The 23,972-nt window shown below is 46.3% G+C and overlaps 1 protein-coding gene across 1 annotated transcript in view; it reads left to right on the top strand.

Moving 5' to 3' along the window:
* Window positions 1–23,972, top strand: part of SIK2 (salt inducible kinase 2) — a 65,195-nt gene that overhangs the window by 17,328 nt on the left and 23,895 nt on the right. Inside the window, exon 4 of the mRNA XM_044456289.1 lies at window positions 16,873–17,034. Coding sequence (XP_044312224.1) covers window positions 16,873–17,034 — 162 coding nt within the window. The remainder of the gene's footprint in view (window positions 1–16,872; window positions 17,035–23,972) is intronic.

The raw sequence follows: 23,972 nt of genomic DNA, 5'->3' as shown, positions 1-23,972 counted from the left end.
AGGTGCCGTGTCATCTTCTCCTTCCCCGTTTGCTGCAGTCGGTCGCAACAAGAGGCGGTGAAAGAGCCAGAAGGTGCTTCTGAAGCATGGCGCCAAGCCCCAGCTTCTGGTGACCCGAGATGTTGGGATCCAAAGAGGGCAGTTCCCTACCTTGGCATATGCTGCCACTGGGCAGTATCTGCCGTTAGGCTGACGCACAGTAGGCCAGTTGGAACAGATGAGATTGACCTCAGTGCTTGTCTTTCAGAGGTCTTGACTGGGGCGGTTTTTGGAAGCGTTGCGGGATCCGTGGTATAGAATGTCTGTGTGTGCTGCAGGCACACGGCACGTGCACCTGAGACTGTCTCTCAGCAGCCCCTTGTCCTGGCCCAGGGAGAGGGAGAGGGGAGGCTTGGGGTCTTTGGACGAGCGATCGACTGCCTGTCTCCCAGGATGCGCCGTTGCTGGCTGGCGTTGTGGTCCAGGCCAGAAATTGCAGCGATCCTCCTCTGCCCCTCCTTCCACAGGCAGGCGCACACTGCCACAGGGCTTTCCAAGGAAGGGGAGGGGTGGACAGGCCTTGGAGCATGCCAGCTTTGCGGAGGCCAGCGCTTCAGGCCCAGCACCTCCACACCCCCAGCTTGCCCTTGGGCGGGAAGGTGCGAGTACAGAAGGAGGGGCCAGTTTGGCATTCCTCCATGAACTTCTGGGAGGTTTCAGTTAGCAGTGTCCAAGCTCTCCCATTCTCGGCCTTCTATTCTCGGCATTCTCCCATTCCTATTCTGTGTTGAAAGGATGATATATTTACAGTATTTCTGTACCACTCCCATGTCCAGACAAATTCTGGAGTGGCGAACCAAATGAAGTTAAAACAAATAGCCTAATAAAAGCCAATAGCATTAAGACTGTGGCTGGTCAGTGAGAAAAGACTTCCCAGAATAAGTTGGTCTTCAACAGGTGCCAAAAACAGCACAATGATGGCAGAGAATTCCATAGAAATGGGGCCATCATGCCGAAGGCCCCTTCCCTGCTGGATTCAGTTGGGCCATGGGTCCAGGTGAAAGCACCAGGAGAAGGTGGATGGAAGAAGGCACTGTCTCAGGTATGCTGGACCCAAGACCTCTGCACACTGGTGGGAAACCCTAAGCCTGGCCCAGCACCCATTCGGTAGCCAGTGCGGTCCCTCCAGCAAGGGACTGCATGCTGAAAAGAGCCGGCTGCCTGCAGCAGCCAAGTGCCCTGTCACTGTGGCCAAGCCAACCCTGCCCAGAAAAGGCCACCGCTGGCAAACCAGTTGGAGATGGCGCAAGTGAAATAAGGCACCAATCTTGAAAATCCACCATGGCAGAGGTCCATCTGCCTTCTAGGATCTGAGCTCTGACTCTTTGGTCACCTGCTGCTGGCCCTCTTCTTCCCAGAAGGAATTCCTGCTTTTTGGAAAGGGCCAGCCTCCCATGCCTTCATCCACCACAGTGAGCACGATGAGCCACCCGCTGGTCTCCAGACATCGGAGGTGGGCAGAGGTCTCCCCACCAGGCACATGGGGATTTCTGCCACCTTTTTAGTGGGGTGGGGGGAGAAGGCTGAAGATCACTGGCAGCTTCCTAACTCTCCCTAGATCTGCTGGTGGATCAAGCTCAGCACCTTCAGCCCTGGTTCCTCCTGCTGGGGATCCCCTGGGGAGTGCTTTACTTAATCCCGCCATGTGGTGCAGTGGCTGAATGTGATTAACATTTGGGTGCCTTCCAAGCCCCACAGTTTTCCTGCCGGTTTGCACAAAGGCTGGAAGATGTTGGGTGATAGAGCTGAAGGAAACGCCCTCGTGCATCGTGCATCTTGGGCACATCTTCCCTTGCGGGGCCTCCAGCCACACGGCTTGGGCAATGAATACACGTGTGTTGGGCTGCTCTGAGTGTTTTCTTTTTTTGTGTGGATTTTTGGCATTTGTCAAAATAAAAGCATGAGAGCCAGCATGGTTAGAATCAAGCAGGACCAGGGTACAAGTCCCTGCACAACTGAGAAGCACAGTGGTTGGCCTTGGGCCAGATGCCGTCTTCCAGCCCAGCCTGCCTCACAGATGCAGCTAAACTGGTGTAGCTGAAATGGTGCCGTGGGTGGCGGAGGGAGGGGCATGTCACTCCGAGGTCTCTGGGAGAAGGCAGGTAAGATAGTAGGTAACAGAACGATAGGCTAGAGCCCTTCCTGAAAAATCGGTAGATGCGATATTTTCCTTTATTGTCTGCGGTCAGAATGTTCTCCTTGTCAGGCGTAATAGTAACTTGTCCTTACCAATTTCCATCTAGCAAAAAATTGGAGAATGGAAGCCGTTTCTGCAGAGGCTTTCCTTCCTCAGCAGCAGGGATGGCTGTACTCCATGTCATCTTTTGCAGTCTCAGGGCTGTGCCGCTCTCTGCGTTCTGCATTGTCTTCTCACGGCAATGTTGTTTTGTGTTCTTGTCATTTTTTTAATCTCTCACCATCTTACGTTTGACTTAGTTTGGAAAACACCGTTCCTTGGCGCCGGTTCACTGAGAGATGGCCTGGAGTACTCAACTCATGCCCCAAGTTTCTGCGTCTTGGATGCAGTCTGTGTCTTCAGTACTCCAAGAGAAATCCCTTGAGAGGAAATTCCTGAATAAGGGCATCGGTCTGTGGTGCAGGCACTAAACTGATGTTCTTTTATTTATTATCAGTTTATCTTCTTCTGCAGTGATTGTTACTGGAATAGATCCATGTCGTATAAATGAGGCTTCCTGAAATTCATTAGCAAGTATCCGAAATGGGGCCAATATTGCTGCACACGGTACTGTCCTTGTATATTCTTGAACATGGGTAGTTGTGTCCAGAGTGGGAGAAAGCACACAATGTGTCGTCCCTTTGGCTGCAGGTTGGAGAATCTTGAATTTCTCAGAGATGCTCTTTCCCTGTGTTGTGAAGTGTGACATGTGAACCAGGAATTCTTCATGGTTGTGAGAAAGACTACCCAGAATTCCCGGGCCCCACTTAACAAACCCAGACCGTGGAGCATCCCTGAGCTGTGTAACCTCTAGGAGCAGTTCGACGCTGGGAACACTTATTCATACTTCATTCACGGCTTAAACCCTGGTTGTTGTGATGTGTAAACTGGGTCAGTGTAGCTAGCAGACCGTATGTGAGCAAGTGCATGTAATTTCTATTTATTTAAAATGTTTTTAGACCGCCCCTTACCGTGGTCTTGGGACAGTTTAACAGTAAGACAAAATAGAATAAAATGCAGCATCCTGGTCAAAATCTTAACCAGTCAACAATAAAACGCATATTAAAACTACCAAATCTTAAAGCATTTGGGGAGACAAAAGGGCTTTAGCCTGGCACCAAATAGAATGAAGTGTCGGTGCCAGGCGAACCTCTCTGAGGAGCGAATTCCACAGTCGGGGTGCCATGCAGAGAAGGCCCTGCTCTGGGTAGCCCCCCCTCCTAATCTCCTTCAAGGAGGGCTCCCGGAGAAGGGCCTCTGCCCCAGATCTTAAGGGGCAGGCAGGCACAGCGGGAAGGAGACGCTCCTTCAGGTAGCCAGGCCCTAAGCCATTTTTACTTGGTGTGAAGGTCCAGATGGGGCTATTGGTCCCGCACAGAGAAGCAAATGTAGCTGTTGGCAAAGGGAAATGTTGCATACGCTGTGAGACATTTCCTGGTGCTTTGTTCATGGAAACATTTATGAGTTTGCTTCCATAGATATTAAGTGTGTGTACAGCCTTTTGCAAGGAGCAACTCAAGGTGAGTTACGATAAATAGGAAGAAAAGGTCCAAGATCCAAAGAGCTACTTTGAACATGCTGCGGGGGTTACAGGCACCGTTTCTGTGAATGGCAGGCCCCCTTATCTCTCGCGAACTGCTTTGCAAGCACCTCGGAATGTTAAGTGTCTTAAGCTTTCAGAGGGGAGAGGAGACACTCCAGAAATATAAATCTAAAGCCCCCTTGTGCACAGCACTATGAATCAGAGCTTTTGTGCATCTAAAGGGCCCAGGTTTGTTCCCTAATTCAAATACAAAACTCAGTCGCAATGTCATTCCTGTGGAATGCCTGTCTGTGATAGGAGTTACTTTAGATTTCTCCCCACTGTTTTGTGTGTGTGTGTGTTTCAGGTATTTCTGTACTGTTCAACTAGACAAGCTCTTGGATGTAAATATAAAATTTCAAATTAAAGAGCTGTCCTTTGGGTTTAATTTTATAAGGCCAGAGCTGAATATAGTGGAAGCGAGGTTACTTGAACAAACCTCTGAATTTTTTGACAAAATCTGTGCATTTGGGTGTGTCTAAAATTGATATTAATAAACAATACCATCCTAGGGACAGAATAGACCTGGCATTTTTTCCAGCCTTTGTACTACTTGCTTGGGATATTCCAACTTGCAACTCGCAAGAGGGAAAACTGACATCCATTTCTGAAGGCTCTTCTTGGTGTGTCTTGTACTTCCTCTAAAGCCTTATCATTGTGCGTTTTGCAGTGTCCCGGCAGAGAAAATACCATTGCATGCTACAGGTGGAAGGCGTCCTCCTCTTTCGCTGTCAAACCTTGAGTTGCTGTTTAGAGAAGCTGCCGTGCATGTTTCCCCATCTCTGCATACATGAACATCTCTGAGTGGTCAGATTTCCAACCTGGTTTAGGAAATATCAATGGGGGAACTTAATTTAAATTGGCTCTGTAATTTGGGCTTTTGGCTTACATGGTGGTTTAATAAAGGCAGTTTATCAGCCTGCCATGCCATGAATATTTAGAGCAGTTATTCCTAGTTCATATTAACATGACCAGAATGAAAAGCTGGTACGGTCATGACCCAACGGTTCACGTGAGTGAGCGCCTTGTAGCATTTTTCAGCCTTTAAAGCACAGCATCCTAAGTCTTCTCAGACGCTGGAGATGCCCACAGGTTTTTGCTTATCCCCAAGTACCTAACACTCAGTTTTTTATTTGACTTAAGTATACTGGCAAGGAAAAGACTTTAGAAAAACTTGATGAAAGAAGGCCCAAGCCGCTAGCATGTCTATTGGACTTGATTTACGATGGATCTCGTGCTTTGAACTATCAGCCTGTTTCAAATTCTTTCAAATGTTTTATTCCTCCAAATAAGGAGCATGCTGCTGAAAACAGGGCAGGAAGCTGCTTTAGTCCTAAGTGAAAGGCCCGCTTGTTCCAGCTATTGTTCTGTTGAAGTCTGAGGAGTTTCCAGTTCCTACCGAATTGCCCCAAATAAAACAAGGAGAAGGTCAAATGTGCCCATAATGCAAGTATAAAATGGCATTGATGAGATTTCTAAGAACAACACATTAGAAGACAGATGTTTGGTGGCAATACAGCAGCGACCTGGCGAAGAAGGAAGGCACAGTTGCTGAAATTTAGGCGTCCTGTTAAGTAATATTGGCCTGGATCAGTTAAGAACTGGCTCTTCTTTTTGCACAGGGTGTCCTTCAGCTGGTACAGGCTGCAGCAGCAAGAATACCAATCAAGGAAGGCACCGTTCCATAGACTGCCTATTAATGCCCGAGCCAGTGTACCACAGTTCAGCTGCACCCTAACCCTGATGCCCTTCCATGAGCTTTAAACATCTGAGACCCATCACTGGTCTATCAGTATGAGCTGCCAGAATGGCAGGCACTGGGTCACCCTGCAGTGGTGACACCACATCCTCAGGGAAATAGGTTTGGCCCCTTTCTGTTTGACTAGGCAAGCTCTAAAGACGGTTCTTATTTCAGAGACTGGGCAGGTTGGCATGGTCGCCAAGAGTCAGACAACTTAACCACAGCCTGTGGCTTATTTGAGAGTTGTTTTCTCCTCCAAGAAGCCCGTGCAACCCAGTTAATAGTAGTTCGGTCCAGCCCATGTTTTGCTAGTTAGTTTATCAGGATGTTTGGGAAATGTTACCACATGTTTTGCTAAAGTCTAGGTAAATCATATCCACAGCATTTCCGCTGTCCATTTGGAAGGTTACCCAGTCAAAAAATGAGATCAGGTTAGTTTGGCATGACTTATTCTTGAGAAATCCATGTTGGCTTCTGTTCATCACTGCATTTTCTTCAAGGTGCTTGCGAACTGATGTTTTAATCATTTGTTCCGGTATTTTCCCAGGGATTGATGGTAGACCGACTGGTCTTTAATTCCCAGCTTGCCTTTTTTCTGCTTTCTTAAAGATGGGCACAACATCAGCTTCAGTCATCCGGCAGTTCCACTGTCCTCCACAATTTCCAAAGAAAATAGATGCCCTGTGCCATGCCCTGCGCTGCAGGTATAACACCTCCGAGAAGGGAGTTACTACCTATGCAACAAGGCTAGGAGCCTCTCTGAATTCGCCCGGTCCGTCACTGCTTCCTGTGCCAGTGCATCCACAGTTCATGCACCGTGCGAAAAAGCCCGGCCTTTTATCTGTGCTGGAACTGCCCCCAGTCAGCTTCATGGTATGATCCCAGGTTCTCCCATTATGGCAGAGGAAGAAAAAGTCCCCCTTTCCACTTTTTCTACACCATGTATAATTTTAAACACCTCTTCTCCTATTTTCTAAGTTAAACAACCCCACTTATTTATTTATTTATTGAACGCTTTTGTGTGCCGCCCTATTATACAAGATCTCAGGACGGCTTACAATTTTTAAAAGGACAATTAAAACAACAATTTCAATAATAAAACAGAACAAAACAATAAACCAAACAGAGTGGCTGAACTAAAAAACTATTAGAGTTTAAAATACTGTTTAAATAAGAAGGTTTTGGCCTGGCACCGAGAAGAGTCTCAGCTCGGCTCCAGGCGTGCCTCTCTGGGGAGGACATTCTACTTGTTGTAAGTAGTCCTCATAGGGGAGTTATGCCAACCCCTTCAACGTTTTTGTTGCCCTTCTCAACACTTTTTGCAGCTCAGAAATGTCTTTTTTCAGACACAACAACCAAAACTGCACACAATATTCTAAGTGGGATCTCACCAAAGATCAGTGTAAGGGGAATACAATCTTGGCAAGCTTTTTTCTGACTTCCTTTCCTAATTATGCATAACATGGAGTTTGTCTTTTTCACAGCAGCTGGTGAATTGGGTCAACCTTTTCATCACAGGGCCCAAATTCAAGCTAACCTTCACTTTAGGTTTATAAGCAGTCTCTTCCACTAGTTTGGCCTGCATAGCCAGTACAGAGTTAAGCATTGCTTTTACTTCCACTTTCTAAGCCTGGGTTTGATGAACTATGGATTTAGTTTGACTATGGACTTCTTGCCTGAGTGAGTCTGCAGGATCTGTCGGTTCTTGCTGGGTTTCCCCTCTGGACTTTAGCTGCCAACTATAAATTTGCAAGGGATTACGCTTCTGGGATTTTGCTGTCTTGTTCTTCCCTTGTCCTGGCTTTATCTAACATTTTATTATCTCGGGAAGATCTCCAAGAGTAATTAATGCAGAGATATCTAAAGAAATTAGCAAATAGCAGTTACCTTCTCCTTGCCTGGTTGCTTAATTCACAGGTGGGCTGATGCCTTGTCACTGGGGATGAGATGTTTGTTTGTTACAAACTGCCTTGGGAAAGTATTCTATCCTGAAAAATAGTTTAAAAATCCACTAAACGCCTTATTCTAGTAATCTTGCTGTATATATCCCTATATTGCTCTTTAATTATAATCAAAAATAAAAATCTGCAAAATGACTATACAAATAAAATATATGGAATATTCTTTCTTTGTGCCGAGCTTAAAGGCTGTTGAAGTGTAATACTGAGTTTGCTTGTTAATTTGAGGCTTGCTTGAGGGGTGGTGGGAGGCACTGGAGTTTACCATGCCTCTGTTGGCAAAGTAGTTCTTTGACTTGGTCTTACAATATCCCTAATAAGTGAGTCCATCATCCCTGGAGAAAAGCTGCAGCTTAAATTATTATCTTGCAGTCAGCCCTTCCAAATCTCCTTAGAACAACGTCCAGCTGTTATGTCAGAATGCCTCTTGTGAACAGTAGCTGCCCATCCCTGGAGCCTCCAAGTCGGCTTCTGTCTGGAATCCTGTTTAGTTGGACTTGCAAGTTTACACTCGGCGGTGCCATTTCGGCGGTTTTATCTGGGGCTGATAGCAAAAGCTGAGAAGTACCAGTTGCATCTGGAAGTATGATTCTGATAAGCAAAAGGGCCCGGCTTGTTTTCAGCTGCCACATAAACTCCTTTAACTTTCATCTTGGCTGTGCACACGCCTGACCTATAATTCCATCTTCGATCCTCTGCCTGTTCTGTAATGTAAGTCTATGGGGTGGGGACTCTTCCATCCAATGCATGGCAAATGCTCAGTAAACGTCTGCCTCTGGTCATTTGAGGCAGAGACCGAAGCCATAGTGGAACATTCTGATACAGAAGATGTTGTAAAGCAAGAGGTGTTGGACAAAGCCGTCCGGGAGTTGTGCCAACTATGACACAGTGCCTGGTGGCATTGCACTAGCACAACCCTTTGCTTGCACAATGTAACTAGCGCTTGCTAGGCAATCTGGAAGAGCACCGAGTGATGTTAGTGCAGTGTTGCTAGCAGTGAAACATGGCAGGATGCCACCCTGAGGGCTTCCTTCAGCTTTTGTCACTCCCTAGAGCTGCTGACCCTTCAAAGGCCTCCTGTCTTCCATTCCAAAGCTCCTCAGAGTAGCTCACAACCGAAATTTAAAATGAACTTCAGCAAGGTGGGCAGACTATTTAGGCTTTGGGGATCTGCTTTGCTTTTCGCTGGAATGTCAAGTCTGCCAGCTGGAAAGAGGTGCAAAGCAGTAGCTGAGGGAAGCAGCCGTGGAATTGTAGAGCCGGGCACTTCTGAGGATGTATGTAATCTAGGAGTTTCTTTTTGGTATCAGAACTTGAGCTTGCAGACTGCACAAATTTGCTTCTTTCAGGGGGGTAACTGTGATAGTTGCAGAAAAATGAGGAGTCTCGTGTTATCTGATCCTGGAAGCTAAGCAGGGCCGGACCTGGAAAGAACTGGGGTGGGCGACTTGAGCCTATGATGATTGCTGTAAATTGCCCAGAGAGCTTTGGCTGTGGGCAGTATAAAAATGTAATAATAATTAAGTTCACTTCAGGTGCGTGAAAGTGGTCTTCTGAAGTACTCCAGTTCTGCAGGGTTCCCTGCTTGAGGATGAGTAAACAGTCAAGTCAGAGGGAAGTGCAATGCAGAAACTATAGACAGTGATAAATACCTATTTTATTTATTAATGATGCCTATTCACAAAACGTTTGCAGCCTTATAATGAAATAATTCTACCTTGAATATCATGTTTGGTAGGAATGCAGAGTGCAAATCTGCAGTGAATTAGGAAAGTGAAAAGGTCCTGTATTTTTGCTCCTGTTAACCTACTGCAGCCCTGAAATCCTTGCTAAGCTACTGCAAGACAACCAGAAATCTGCATCCACCCCAGTGCAGAATATACAAAATGTGGACAGAATCTGACCTTTGCAGGATGGAGCAGAAATGGGAAGCTGTAGGAGGTGAGCGGAAACGAGCTGGAGGTTCAGTGGAACTAAATGTTTTGTTGCTTCAGTTGGAGATAAAAGCCCTGGTGTGGCGAGGGGGCGGGTGGCCAGCACTGGAAGATCAGCTCCTCTTTCTAGCAATGGCCCAAATTGTGTCCACGCACCTGTTGTCACCCCAGTAAAGACGCTGCACACGAAGGAGGCAGCTGGTGCTGGAACAATCTTTTCCTCCCGGTGCAGGCTGAGTATCTTCCCCTACACTGGAGAGTAATGGAACTTGGTGGCTCTCCCAGCAAAGAGGAATGGGAATGGGAGGGGCAGTTATGTCCATGGATGTGGCTTCAGGAGTATCCACTGATACTTGCACGAAAATTCAGCCCACACATTAAGCCGGTTCTGCATTCCTGTGCTACTGGGAAGTCCACATTCTGCATCATGACCAGTTGGACTTCTGATAGCAAGATCCCAGATCATTTGAAGCTTAATAGATAATGGCCACCACCTTGATTTATGCCTGGCATGTACCTGTAACTAGTACAAATGATGTAAAAATGGACTCGTGCTGCATAAAATGGGTCCCAGGTACAGCTCTGGCACCCGCATTTAGTACCAGCTGAAGCTTCTGAACACTGGAAAGTTTGCCCCTCATAGGCCAGACTTATTAGTCCAAGTTCAGGAGGAACAAGGTGTGTGCAGCGATGGCCAGAAAAGGGTGTAGCGGGCACACTAGCTGAAAAAGTGCACATTTTTCCCGGTCATGCAGATGGAACCTTTGCCACACTCCACACATTTCAAAGATCCTCAGGGCTGAGAAGCCGTAAGGGGCAGGCTGGATTACTGGATCTGGAGTCAGGGCCAATGTGGGAACGGCCCTGCTCTTTCCATGTAACTCGCTCTGCGCACTTGATGCAAGCTCCCACTCCACTGGCAGCACTTCGACTTCCTGGGATTTAGCCTGGGAAGTAAACATTGGCAGTGTTTGGTAGCAAACAGGAAGAGGAAGCAATGATCCTGAAATAGAGACAGAATGGGGACACCTTCATGGGATTTTATGGATGAAGCACTTAAATATCCAATTGAGTGGAAAAATTGACCTCACATGTAATTTCTTCTTGTTTGCATCCTTGGTGTAAAATGTGTACTGACAATCAGGTGGTAATTACAATGTTTTGGGGGAATAAAAAGGGGGCATTGCGAGGGAAAAAGGCCAGGTACAGGGCCAGATGCTTTTCCGACAGAATGCCAGTGGAATAGTCCAGGCAAAACTGGCCTGCTTAGTTTGAATCTTCACGAACCTTGTCACTATTGAGAAATTAAATTTTCCAGGACAGCCCTGCTTGGCCCACTGCAATTGCATAAGCAGTTGGACTGAAATCCGTAAGTAAAACCGTTAATCAGATCTTACGATGAGATTATTACAAACAGAAACGGCCTCCATCCATCATTACATCATCTCCCTTTGTTTACATTAAAAGCAAATGCTTTGACCTGTTCATGTGAATTCAACTGTGATTGTGTGCAGGAAAATTATAGTTTGTCAGTCGTGGGGGCTCACCAGTGTCGGAGCAGTATCTTTTTACTATACTGTTTATAAAATTAATTCTTGGCCTAAATTACAGTGGTCTAAGTGCCACCCTGAAGCTTTTTTTATGAGTAAAAGGTAGACTTGCTTACTGGTATATTTGCTCGTGCTAAAAGTCCCAGTGGCCATGTGGAAGAAAACCTAAAATTAAGAATGTCTAGAAGTCATGACAGTGAAAACAGATTTTTTAAAAAAATGTTTGGAAGTTGGCCTCTGGGCTCTCCTGCAGTGGGCTTATCGAAGAGCTAAACATTGATAATGTCTTGCCTAAGAACGTGTGCATGAGATTTCCCCCCACCTTCTCTTATGTGCACATACAGCTGTCTAGTTCAAGGAAAGGTGTTTGTGTGATGGTGTTGCAGGCTACCTTTCACGAGTACCTGTTTCTTGGTGCAATGTTTTCCTGTGCTTGCTGAATCATGACTCTGAGAAACTGCTGTGTAGCCACACCCTTCGTTTGACAGTGTAGGAATGCTCCCTCTTTTTCCCGAAACACATGCGAGCCGTTCGTACTAACTATGGACAGATCTTTGTGAGTGTTTGTGGTCATGCGTGCACATTACTTCTGCGTTATTCCTGCAAAATCTACTACTTAGTTCGCCTTGTGTCATTTTTCTTTCAATGCAATGCCTTGTTGTGAAGAAGACAACTTCCAAAGTGGCTTGAATGGAAGAGTAAATATTTCAGAAACTGACAAGCAGGAAAGGGGAGTAGAAATAGTGGGGGAAACACTTTTGTCATTTATTAGAGTGGCAAGCAAAGAAAGAAAGGGGCTTTTTGATTTAGGAGACAAGTGTTGCTGTGAAGCTTGGGGTGCATCTGGCTAATAAAAGGCCTTATTAAGAAACTATTAATCATGATGCAGAACATCTAAGGCTTTGTTCTGCTTTAAAATTACACCTTCCTGGTTAGTAGAACTTTTGCTTTGGTGTGTAATTTTGTTGTGTGGATCCTTATTAAGAGGAAATGGGTTAAGGCATTTCACTGAGTGTGCTTTAAGTTGGAGAAAGTTATGTTAGCTTTAGAAACAAGAACAGCGTACAAAATGGGAAAGCTCCGTGGCACCCAAAGTACATTTCTTTCCGGTGGCTTTGCTGTCAGTACTTGTCGCAGTAATGTCACTTTGGCATGGTAGATTTCAACATGTGCTTTCGGTCTAATGTCGGGCTGTCCACCTGCCACTTTCTTAGGATCATACGGCTGGAAGGGACCCAGAAGGCCATCAGGCCCAGCCCCCTGCTCAGCTCGACTCAAGTCTCCCATCCAGTTTCTGACCATGCCTGGCCTTGCTTAGTCTAACGGTAAAGAAGCTTGACTGAACGGTAACTGGGTCAAACTGATCTCAGTGGAAATAAGAAGTCTTGCCACAGTGTGCAAGCTAACAAATTCATATTGTGTAAGTTTGGTCTCCATTCTCTGCTGATGTGACTGTTTACAGACCCTCCAGTTGTGTGTACGTGCATGCGTGTGAACACATGTATGTACGCATACACGCATCTTGGAACTCAGGATAACACTTCATGCATCTGATCTCAGAATCGTAATGCTCGTAGGTTGCTTTTTTTTTTTTTTTTCCTGGCATGCCTGCCGTGACTACACCCAGAAATGTATTTCATGCACTCCCTTGAGGTTTGTATGCTTGAGATTGCAACCTTTTGGTCTTTTTTTAATTTTATTTATTTCTGTTTCATTCATCTGTTTAAAACATTTCTGTGCTGTCTTTCTGTACCAACCGAGGGAGTTTACAAAAAGTCCAAATAATAAAAACCAGAAGCAAATAGAGGCATAGCAATTGTGTAACTGCCGGCGTGCCCAGACTGCGGTGGCTGTAGGATTTTTTCCTGCATAAATGTGAAAGGAATCCAACTTAAAGAGACCGTCCTCGCTGTCCCTTTTGCTTGGAACTGCTTCCCAGACCACCTTTATGTTGCTGCCTCACTTTTCCTTCAATTTCCACTTCCCCAATCCAGCAAAAGGAAAACCCACCAAAACCCTTTATATGGAAAGCCTTCAGCATAATCCCTTAGTCCTCATCACCTGTTGAAGGAAGCCAAAACACTTGTTGCTCAACAGAGCATACCTCCCTGTTTATTCTTACCTCCATTCGCTTCCTCTGCACTGAGTTCTATGTAGTAAAAAGCAGTGCTTTTTTTGTCACAGAACGCACCGGAACGGAGTTCCGGCAGATTTTCCAAGTTTTGAAAGTAACTTTTGAAAATTTGATGTTTGGTCCACATGGCTTTGAATCGCCCTGTCGAGCGTAGCAGGTCGGCGGCAGACTCATTAAAACGGTGCACCCCACTGCCGCCGTCTCCCCGGAAGTGGAACTGGAGCCTCCGATACAGGGAAAGAACAACCAGGACGACTTTGGAGGTCCTCCGAGGCATCCCGGGTCGCATCAGGAAGCCACAGAACGGGCAGTGGAAGCTTTCTCTTGCTTGCTTCTGTGCTGCCATCATGTTCATCGTACTGTGCATCATCTTCGACACGGGTGTTTTTTGTTTCTTTCCAAGGCTTCTTGACCCCAGCGTAAGGTGCCTTGGCTGCGCCACATTCCCGGGGATGAAACAGATGGTTTGTAGGGAGGAATGACGCAAAAATGGAATGAACATTTGAGAGACGAGAATTGCTGTACAAATTTTGGATGAGTCCCGGCTTCTGCCAGAAGGCATCCATTTTCTGTATATCCTGCCTGCAGGCTTCCCAGCACGATAAGCGGACTGAACATTTGCTGCCTGCATGGGCTAGAAAAACACTTTGTAAAGCGGAATGCTGACAGCCCAGCACTCTGGAAAACCGTTGTCAGATTTCTGTAGGAAACAAGCGGTATTCTAGTCCTGCGTGATGATCCATCCTTCTTAGTACTAAATATACACTTGTAAGAAATATAAGCCAGCAGCAAAATACTGTGAGGATTTGAGCTGCGAAATCTTGAGTCCCCTTTTTGTGTATGCTAATACCAGGTTATTGTAACCCCCATGGACTTAGGACAGATTCATCTTTTGCAAGTGACAATGACACTGAAAGCCAAACACTCTCTATAATCCTCCTAAGCAAGCCACTTACTCTGGGATATCATTCAATTCCGGTGCAGGGACTCTAACATGACTGGGCCGGGCCCTGGTCGCTTGTCGTCGTTCGCCAGCCAAGTTCTCCTCATTACATTCCGTGCCACAAACAGCTTAGCTGGTACTGTAAATTAGACTCGTTCTTCTGACATCGTTTTTGTTTATCTGAAATGTTGCCAGAAGAAAATGTTTGTTCTTTCTCTGCGTATTAAACTTCATTAGACATGTTCCAAGATGCAAAATTTCTCTGTGCTAAATTTGCCCTCCAGCGTCATGGGATTGCAACTTTTGGTCCATCTTCCGTATCTGTATCTGAAAGTGCTTCCGCCTTCTTCTAGTAATTATTAAGGCTGCATTCATCACTTCCTGGTGAATTAAAAAGGGCACCAAAGTTCCTTGAGGGTAAGGAGCAAAATGGAAATGCAGCCTAGAATGGCGAATTAAGTACTGTCATCTGAACAGAAGCCCAGGTTGTTGATCGATTTACATGTGGATGTGCGTAAAACAAGAAGGCCGGCCTGCCCCCCTGAGGAATTTCCAACATGGTTCTTGCATAGGATTGCTTTTTTTCTCCCTGCTGTACTCCCAAATTTCAACAGAAAAATCAGCAGCAAGGAAGAATGCAATTCCCAGTAGGTTTTTGGGGTGGGTAAACCCTAAGCTGGGCTGAAGGACAAAATGCTGATCCCATGGGAGAAGGCACTTTAGTCTCTTGTAAGTTCTTAAAAGTCACAGGTAGAATTCGTATTTGGAGCTGTACGTGATCTCCCCTGCAAAAGTCCAGAGTAGCCACCTTGCTCAGCCACACAAACCTTAGCATCCTGCAGCATCTGGTTTGCTGGAAGTAGTGCTTTCCCACGAAGTGACAGAGCAACAGAGGAAATGCTCATCACCTTGGCCATTCCTTGGATTTCCTTCTTCCCCCCAGCCTTGCGGGAGACGGAGAGGGTGTAGGGACTTCACTTGGCTATCAGCTGCCCCCTCTCCTGGGACGGACTGCAGAATCTTCCTTGTGTCTTCCACTGCTGCAGAGTCGCTTGCTTGCAAGGGCATGACGTAGCCATCCACCAACACATGGAGCTCTGCGTCTCAGGACAGTCACAGCCTGAGAATAACTGCGGGCCAACCTGCCTGTTGGGCAGTTGGGAAACCCGTTCAGATGCTGGTTCAGTAGAAGGTGGAAGGGCTCCTTGGAAGGGGGAGGATTCCCTGTGGCAAGTTTCCTGTCTCACTTTGCAGATATACCGGCTGATCTCTTGGTAGGCTGACTTGATTGAGCCTTCTTTTTTGTTCAGCGTTTTGTCTCATTTCCCTGGCCGCGGAAGTCCCGATAAGTATGTTGATACCATTTGGGGGAGAGCTAGTAAAATACTTCCAGTTCTGTCTACGAAATGCACGTCCAGAGTAGATTTTCACTGTTACTGGCATGAGGTGTGGACACAGATTAGAGATGTTTAGATGGCTTGGTGGGTATGACTGAGTCATTCAGTTTCAGAAGTTCTTCCTCTTCTTCTCCCAAGTATGATCACCCAGCAAGAGTGTTTTGGGATCTGAATCTGTCGCCACTTTATCCTTTCCCTTGAGCAGAAAAATTGGGGATACAGCAGTGTGGATCTGCCTTTCATGGGTTGCTCTTCTCGTCCTCTCTTTCCAGCCTGCAAAGCAGCACAAGCTGCTCCCCTCTCACCAGTTCCCCTTCCCACTCCCCACCTCCTGCAGCTGTTTTCAGTGGGTCAGCTTCTGGGAAGCCTCCTTCGTGGACATAGCTCAGCCTCTGGCCTGAGATTTCAAGCTCGGTTCTTCATTCCAGAGGCTGCACATGCTGCTGTTTCAGTTCCTTTCCAGGAGAGGTTGAAGGGAGAAGCATCTGCCTTCCAGTTATTTCCTCTTTGTGAACAAGAAATGTTGCCATTTCTCATAACACTTCGAGGGGCGAACAGGAATGCATTTTAAAATGAGCCATTCCCCTCAATCTTAAAAGCCTGGTATTATTTGAGCATTTGGTTGATACATACAGTCGGAAGAATACGGTCAGCAGCCTTGTGAGCGGCACATGCGAAGCGTGCAGAGTGGTCCTCTCGGGCTGGTGCAGAGTGCATTTCTCTAGTCAAGTTGCACTGTAACATTCCAGGCTTCAAATCCTGCTGGTCTTCGTGGCGATTGCTGCATCCCATCTCTTGTTGCCAGAAACACCCCTTTGCTTTCTGCTGTCACGTTCTTCCTTCAGTCTGTAGCTCTGTAAACTGAGGGTGGTCCCTGCAGCTTAACACTGGTGCTCAGGATGTGAAATGCTTTCAGCTCTGCTTGTACCATGGCAGGTATCCTTTATTTCAGAATTCTGAAATGGGACGATGACGTCCCCAGTTTGCTACCCCCGTTCCCAAGACTGTACGTCCTTGCTTTTGATGAGGAGTAAAGAAAAGAAGATGCCTCTCATGCTATCTATGTGTGTAGTGCATAGGACACCCAGCGTGCCTCCATGCAAGAACACATTTGGCGGGTCCAGTAGACAGTACAGATCGTACCATGCAAGAAAGACAGAACATCCAGTGGACTTCTGTTTTTGTTTATTGGTCCTGTCAAAGGCAGAAGCCAAGACAAAGAGTGTCAAAAGGCTTCCTCTTAGTAAATCTTGGAGCAAACAGATTAGCACAAGCAGTGAGCAACTGTCACAACCGTTTGCCATTTACGCTTGGGAACGAGGTCAGCAAACTGTCTCTGCTGCGTACCTGTGATAAGTGCTTGAAAAAGACACCTTTCCGTGTGATTAACCCTTTGAAACTCACCTGTCTTTCCACAGACTACCTTGCTAACCATGGGCGCTTGAGTGAATCCGAGGCCAGGCGCAAATTTTGGCAAATTCTCTCTGCTGTCGAATACTGTCACAGCCGGAAGATTGTACACCGTGACCTCAAAGCTGAAAACCTCTTGCTTGATAACAACATGAATATTAAAATAGCAGGTAATACAAAGACGTTGTTCCTTTTGTTTTGAACTGTGGGGGATGCTGCACCTTTTTCCTTGAGGTGGCTTTCATCAACTTCCTATGGCATCACTAGAAGAGGAAGAAAAGGTAGCCTTGTCCATCGCACTCGGTGTGGTGCGTGATGTAGGTTGTCTTGCTAGAAATTGCCCCTACTTGCATATTGTTTCTCTTCCTGGGAAAATGGCAGTAATTTTGCAGGGTTTTATTCATTTTTGTAGTGTCATGACAATTTGCTGGTTCTTCCAGATGTGCAGGTTACAATCAAATTAATCAAATAATTCTTCAGTATTAAAAAAGAGCAGCAGCTCAAAATGGAAACTTTCTGAGTTATTTTAGCACGCCTGATTTAATTTTAATTACAAATTTAGACACAGCAGATGTTCCTTGCATAGGATAATTTTCCTTTGCCTCAGTTATAATGCGAAGGATTCTTGAATTGCCAGACCAGAATTTCAAAAATGAGGGACACTCTAAAGCAGAACATTTTTAAGCTGCTGAAAGTTCTATGGATGCTGGAGTTCTTGGAATAAAAGATGGTCTGGCAGTGTTTCCAGATGGTGTTTAGCTTCAAGGAGGAAGGAATAATGTCTGTTTAAGACTTCTTAGCATTTACTTACGTAGGGAACAGACAATGATGGAAAAAGAAGAGCAGCTGCAGCCAAAGAAAAAAAAATTGCAGAAAAGTTAGTGTACTGCTGCCGCCAAATCCTTACCTCGCCACGAATGGGCAGGACCCCAAATAGCTGAGGGACCTCATGGGGGTCATGGAGTGTTCCCTCCCTCATTCAGCACTTGCCCCTCTATTTAAGGGATCTCCTTATGGTTGGCAAACCACGCCAGTAGATCCTTTGCAACATAAGAGGCAAGCCCTATATTGAGATACTGTTTAGGGAACTTCAGTGGATGATAAAGCTTTGAAGCAGTCCTCTTACCAGTGGAAGATTTGCAGGAAAGGAAATGTTTTTGTAGTAAAATGGCTCCTTAAGAGAATCCCAAAATGAGATTTTCTTTTTCAGGGAAGACAGAACAGCTAGCATGGCGTTCCTGTGTCTCAGGAGCAAATGGATCACTGACACCCAAAGAACGAATGTGTTCACATTAAGCACCAATGATATTTTTCCACCTCGCGGTGACTGGAAATTTACATTGTAAAGCAGAAGTCAGGAATGGGGAAGTGTTCGGTTCCTTGTACTATAAGTTTGCAGTGATCACTAAAATGGAGCCATTTTCTGCTCTCCTTTCCTGCCTTCCTTAGGGCAGAAAAAGAAGAGTTATGAGACAAGGACATCTTGGTTGTGTCAGTAGTGCTTGTATTTTTTGTTGCAACCAAAAAGTGCTCCCCACCCTCTTTTTTTCTACAACTGACATTCCCCTTGTAGCATTTTCCTTAGTAAGGCACTTCAGGAGCTGTCAGAATCAAATTGGAAAGCTCTCTTTGGGATATCCGTCTGTCCATGTGGGTATTGCTCATTCCGTTCTAGTCCAATTCAACTTGCGCCAGTTTCTTGCGATGCTTGCAGACCTCTGCATCTCCCAGTTGGATTAGTGCCAAAAAGAGCAACACTGGAATCATTAGGACACCGTGACCTGAAGGCTCAAAGTGGACACTGTCTGTGCACAAGTTGTCTGCTTACTCCTTTTTTTTATTCTGCCCATGCTCTGAACACACACGGCTGTGCTCTCACCCACCATTCTAACCTTGTAAGGTGTGTGTCTCTTTGTGCTGTGTCGTTAGCCCAAAGTGGCAAAGCAGGGATATGATGCAGGCCATGCCAGGTTTTCAGTCCAGTTCTTATGCAGGTGGCGCAGTGGTTTAAACCGCTGTGCTGCTGGGCTGGTTGATCGAAAGGTCGCCGGTTCGAATCTGCACAACGGGGTGAGCTCCCGTTGCTCCGTCCCAGCTCCTGCCAACCTTGCAGTTCGAAAGCGTGCAAATGCAAGTAGGTAAAAAGGTGCCATTTTGGTGGGCAGGTAACTGCGTGCCGTGCACTTCGGTGTTCAGTCACGCCGGCCACATGAGCACGGAGACCGTCTGCAGAAAAACGCTGGCTCCCTCGGCCAGGAAACGGAGATGAGCACTGCCCCCGAGAGTCAGGCATGACTGGACGTAATGTCAAGGGGAAACCTTTACCTTTACTTATTCCAGTATTCTGCGGTGCCTTCTAAACTGAATTCCACAAGGTGGAAAGAGTATTTTGGAATCACACCAAAGGCCCCTGTAGCTCAGCCCCTGTTACTGGCAGGGGCTACCCCAAAGATCCCTGCAAGTGTACGGTTAGGCAAGGCAAGACCTGTTTCCCTCGCTGGACAAGTAATCTTGTACCTGCTGGTGGAGAGTCATGATCCAGCCTATCCAGACTATCATTACTGTTGATAGTCCTACCCCCGTTAATTAGTCTAATTCCCTCTCCAAGCCTGTCTCTGTCACCACATCATTACTTAATGTTATCCTCAATGCATAACCTAAAGCTATGCATTTTGATGGCTTTTGGGACCTCTTTTTGAAATGTGAGCAATGGTGATTGCTCGTCCGTGATGCTGGCACTGGTCTTGTCTGCTTGAAGAGACTATTTGCTCTTCTCTGAAGTTATCCGCCCAAATTAATGCTGACCTGATTGTTAAATATTGAATCTCTGTCCTTTGTGGAAAGACCTTGCATTTTCCAGTGAATATTTGCCCAGGCATTTCCCCCGAATAATAATTGCATAGTTACCATTCCTAAATTAGCTCTCATTCAGACTACTGTAATGACCCCTACACGGCACAGCCCTTGACTATCGGGAAGGAACAGCAGCTAGCGCAAGACTATTTTTAGAGTCCACCTCTCAGTCTCGAACCAGCTTGAGTTGGCTCCCAGTTGCTTCCTGAGCCTCCCTCAAGCTGCTGGTCGGAGCCAGGTCTTCTGAAAGGTGCTCTCATCCAGCGTGAGCCTGTATGTGATTTGGGGTCTTCATCGGAGGTCTGGTTGCACATCCAGCCACCAAAAAAGGCCCAGGTGGTGGGCACCCGAGGCAAGGCCTTTTCTGTAGCGGCCCCTCCCGAGGGAGGCCAGGTTAGCTCCAGCCCTAACAAGTCTAAGTCCGCGGTGGAATCTGCAGTGCTTGGCCACCCCTTTGATGAAGTGCTTTTGACCTGTTTGAAAGGAAGTTTACTTTTGTTTTTAATTCTGCCGTGCTTGCATTACGTTATTGAAATTTTAAATTAGACATGTAGAAGTGGGCAGACAAGGGATTTATCAAGGATAATAAATAAATGATATTAAATGATGACATGGGAATTAAGCAAAAGCTCAGTCTCTGGTAACTTTAGATGGATGCCGGTAGCATATTACCCTGTGATAAATCGCTGCAGTAAAGCATGTGGCCGGATCCTGCTCTGTTTAGCCGTGTGGTGATTTTTATCAGTCCCATGCTGCTGTTCCAAATCTGTGACCGATTTGGTGAGATTGTCCTAACATTTGCAAGCACAGTATGGGCGGCTGACTTAGCCAGCCCCAAGACATCCCTTTCAGTCGGTTTATTGGTAAATGATCGTCACGTCAGTTCCTTAGGGGCAGAAAGAACTGCTAATTTTGTCAGGCTCCCAATTTCTTAGGAATGAATATAATCCTCTTGGCTATTCTTAGAAAATGTTCTTCTGGACGGATTTTGCAGCCGTTGGAGGAGTACACGGTGACCAGTGTGGGTGCTTGATAAATGCCCGCCTTGCGCGTGCGACGGGGAGGGGGGTAGCACGACCTCGCTCGTTCCGTGGGGCGGACCGGGCATTGCTGCACCTTTGATCCTGCAGAGATGCTCTTTTGCGTTTCCTTAGCCCAGCTCCTTAAAGGACACGTTAGCCGCTTTAAAGGCCAGGAGGGTTAAGCCCCGTGGAGCAATTTGAAGAGCAGCACGACCGACCGGCGCTGTGCGCAGCAGAGTGTTGCAGCAGTCGATTGCAGGGGGGTCATTTGAAGGAAAGCGGCTGTGGGAGGACTGGTATTTTGAAATGTTGCACAGCACTCTTTGCTGCCGCCGGTGGACCGTATAACATGCATTGACGTCAGGACCGAGTGACCCGTGATCAGTATTCAGTTCCTGCAGTGGGTCAGGTTGATCTGCCTCCCCCCTCCCTCCCTCCCTCCCTCACACACACACACACACACACACACATTTTCCTTTTATCAGCACCTCTCCACGAGCGAGCGCTGCCTTGCTCACATTACCAAATCACAAAAGTTCCACCAATTTCTCCAACGTAGCCAAGCAGTTTGCCTTCTGCTGACAAACAGATCCACAGTCTTAAATTCCCCCCCGCCCTTAAACTCATTTGCTCTTTTTGGGCAAAAGAATGTTTAAATCTGGCAGCTCGAGGCCGTTTTTAAACCAACAGAGCAAGTTTAATAGGGAGACCGATCTGGTGTGTTTAGGACTAGGTCTCAGAAACAAAGAGGGAGACGTGACGTCTGAAAGGGGAAAGCAGAGGCCAAACTTGGGGGTCTTCCAAGGGGTTCGTTTGCCCCCTTTTTGCGGCTGGGGAGGAGCAGAAAAGCTGGTGGTCACTGCTCCGGTTCTCTCCCCCCCTTTCCACCTGGCAGTGTCATCTTCAGCGTCCTCAAACCCTCAGGCTCACGCCTTAACTGCAGCCTGCATGCGGGACCCACGTGCCTTCGCTTCACCTGCCCACGCACTTTCCTGTGTTTCTCTCTAGGGCAGGAGCGGGCAGTCTGGGGGCCTGCAGGTGACTTGGCCCACAGACCCTCAGAAGCATGCCAGGTTGCCCACCCCGGGTCTGGGATGACCAGATGTAAGGGAGAACAGATTTTCTTCCCCTTTTTAAAGTGCACAGAATTTTAGCAGATGCCGTGTCTTAAGCAGGAGCAGGGGGAATTGGGTCAGCTCAAATTTATTCTTCTGTCTAACAGCTAAAAAGCCAGAAGAGGCTTTTCCGGCTCCACAGCTGGTAAACCTGCACCCCCTTTATTAACCAAACAGTGCTGCAACCCACCTTAGCTTAGGGCACCCCATCCTAATTGTGCGTGGGGATAAAAGCCAGTCTCCCTCTCTGTTCCCACCTGGGCGGAGAAGTAGGGCCTACAGATTCAGTGTGGAAGATGAGTCCAGCTTCTTGGTGCATCGTCTTTAGCAGAGAACCTTCTTTAAGACCTGGAATTTCATGCATGGGTAAGGATTAGATCTCTTAAATAATACTGAGGTATATTCTGTTAAAATGTAGCGCTGAGGATTGGCACCCAAAGCATCTAAAAAGTGGTGCACCTCCCAGGAATGCTTAGGAACAGAAAGTCAGTTGTAGGATTCTACCTTCCCACCCCGCAACCAGCCCTCTCCTGTCGATCTGTAAAAGTGGGACCTTCCTTTCCTCTGAAATTCTCTTACACATTAGCATAAAAAATAGAGGCATCTCAGAGATGTTCATACTCGAAACTGTCAGTGCTGCCTAAAAGGCATTCCCTGATCATACAAGTATTTTTTTTTACTTTATCAGAAGTATGATAATCAGGTTTGGAAACTTCCTGGTGAGGAATGCTTTACAAAGGCCTTGAAACCAGAAGAATGAATTCTATTTATCACCCTTGGGAAGTCTGTGAGTTTTCGTCTTGTCTTGTTTTTAGATTTTAGCTCAGAATTAGAGTTTTGAGGCTCAAGTTGAGAAAAGCAGCTTCATCTCTTGCAAGGTTTGCTGCAGTGAGTTTTTTAAAAGTTTGCCAAAAGGGAGTCTGGCAGTGAGGGGCAACAGCAGGTGTGACGAACAGAGGATGTAAGTTATTCCAGTTCGATGCTACAGCCTTTAGATGTGGGGAAGACGGAAGGACAGGACAAGCAGTATTTGTTTCTCAGAGGAGTACAGCTAAAAGTTTCTTCCCACCCAGAAAATGATCACTTCAGGGCTGGAAGGGATAGCAAAGTAAATTAGCCCATTCCCTGCCACTGAAAAGATCTCGGCAGGTATTAAGTTTATTTTTTATTCCACTCGTGATTTCATAACGTCCCTGCTGTAGTCGATGCTGTAGCCCATTTCCTTTTGTCAAGATCCTTATTTATAACAATCCTTAAAAGCAGGCGGATAAGCATGTTGGAACCCAGCACATTGCCCCTTCCACCACCCTTCTGAAGACCAAACACTCTTGAGTGACTTTAGTTATTCTAATGTTTTGGTTGGATTTCTCTTTATTTAGAAATGCTCCATAGCTTAATCTTAAGGCTTCAAGAGAGTTACAAAGCATTAGACACATCTCAACAACGCTGCCTAAGAGGAACACTGCCAATTGTATATCCTGGACAAACAGCCATGTATTTCGTAAAGCCAGCTTGTAAAACACCCACAAGCTGCCTGAGAAAGTTATGCTAAACTCTGGTTTAAGCACTTGGGGGATAAACCTTCAGGCTCATAAGGCACTGTCTCCTTCAGAGCTTCAAGGAAGAGTTTGGAAGCATTCACTTGGGTTTTAGACTAGACATGGCTTGTTGTGATGTCCAATTGTGATGTCCAAAAGGTTAGTCTTAACTATGGTTGGCAGAATCAGTCCAGCTTCAAATCATAGTTTAAGAAGCTGGTATATCTCCTTTAATCAGAGTTGTGATTATACACAGTTTATTGTTTAGATACAATGCTAAACTATAATTGAAGTAACACAGTCTCTTCTTTCCCCACTGCCTGCAAGCCCAAGACTTGATGCATCTCAAATGGCTAATGCTAAATCAGGAGTTACTGCTGGGCAAAACTTCCTATTATCCACTTTCCTGGTCCAAGAGAAGCAAAATTTGGCCAGTGATTTTTGGGCAGGTTGACCTTCTGAAAATGCTGCTCAGCCCTTTGCCATGTTTCTCCTGCCATAGCAAATTCGAAAAATAATTTTGAATAAATGCCTTCATTGGGCAGTTTCCTATGTTCCGACTTACTTGAGGTGCAGATGC

This window comes from Varanus komodoensis, unplaced genomic scaffold (assembly GCF_004798865.1).
Source record: "Varanus komodoensis strain SLA01 unplaced genomic scaffold, ASM479886v1 scaffold83, whole genome shotgun sequence".
NCBI classification, from domain to species: domain Eukaryota; kingdom Metazoa; phylum Chordata; class Lepidosauria; order Squamata; family Varanidae; genus Varanus; species Varanus komodoensis.
This window is presented reverse-complemented; position numbering and strand designations above follow the sequence as displayed.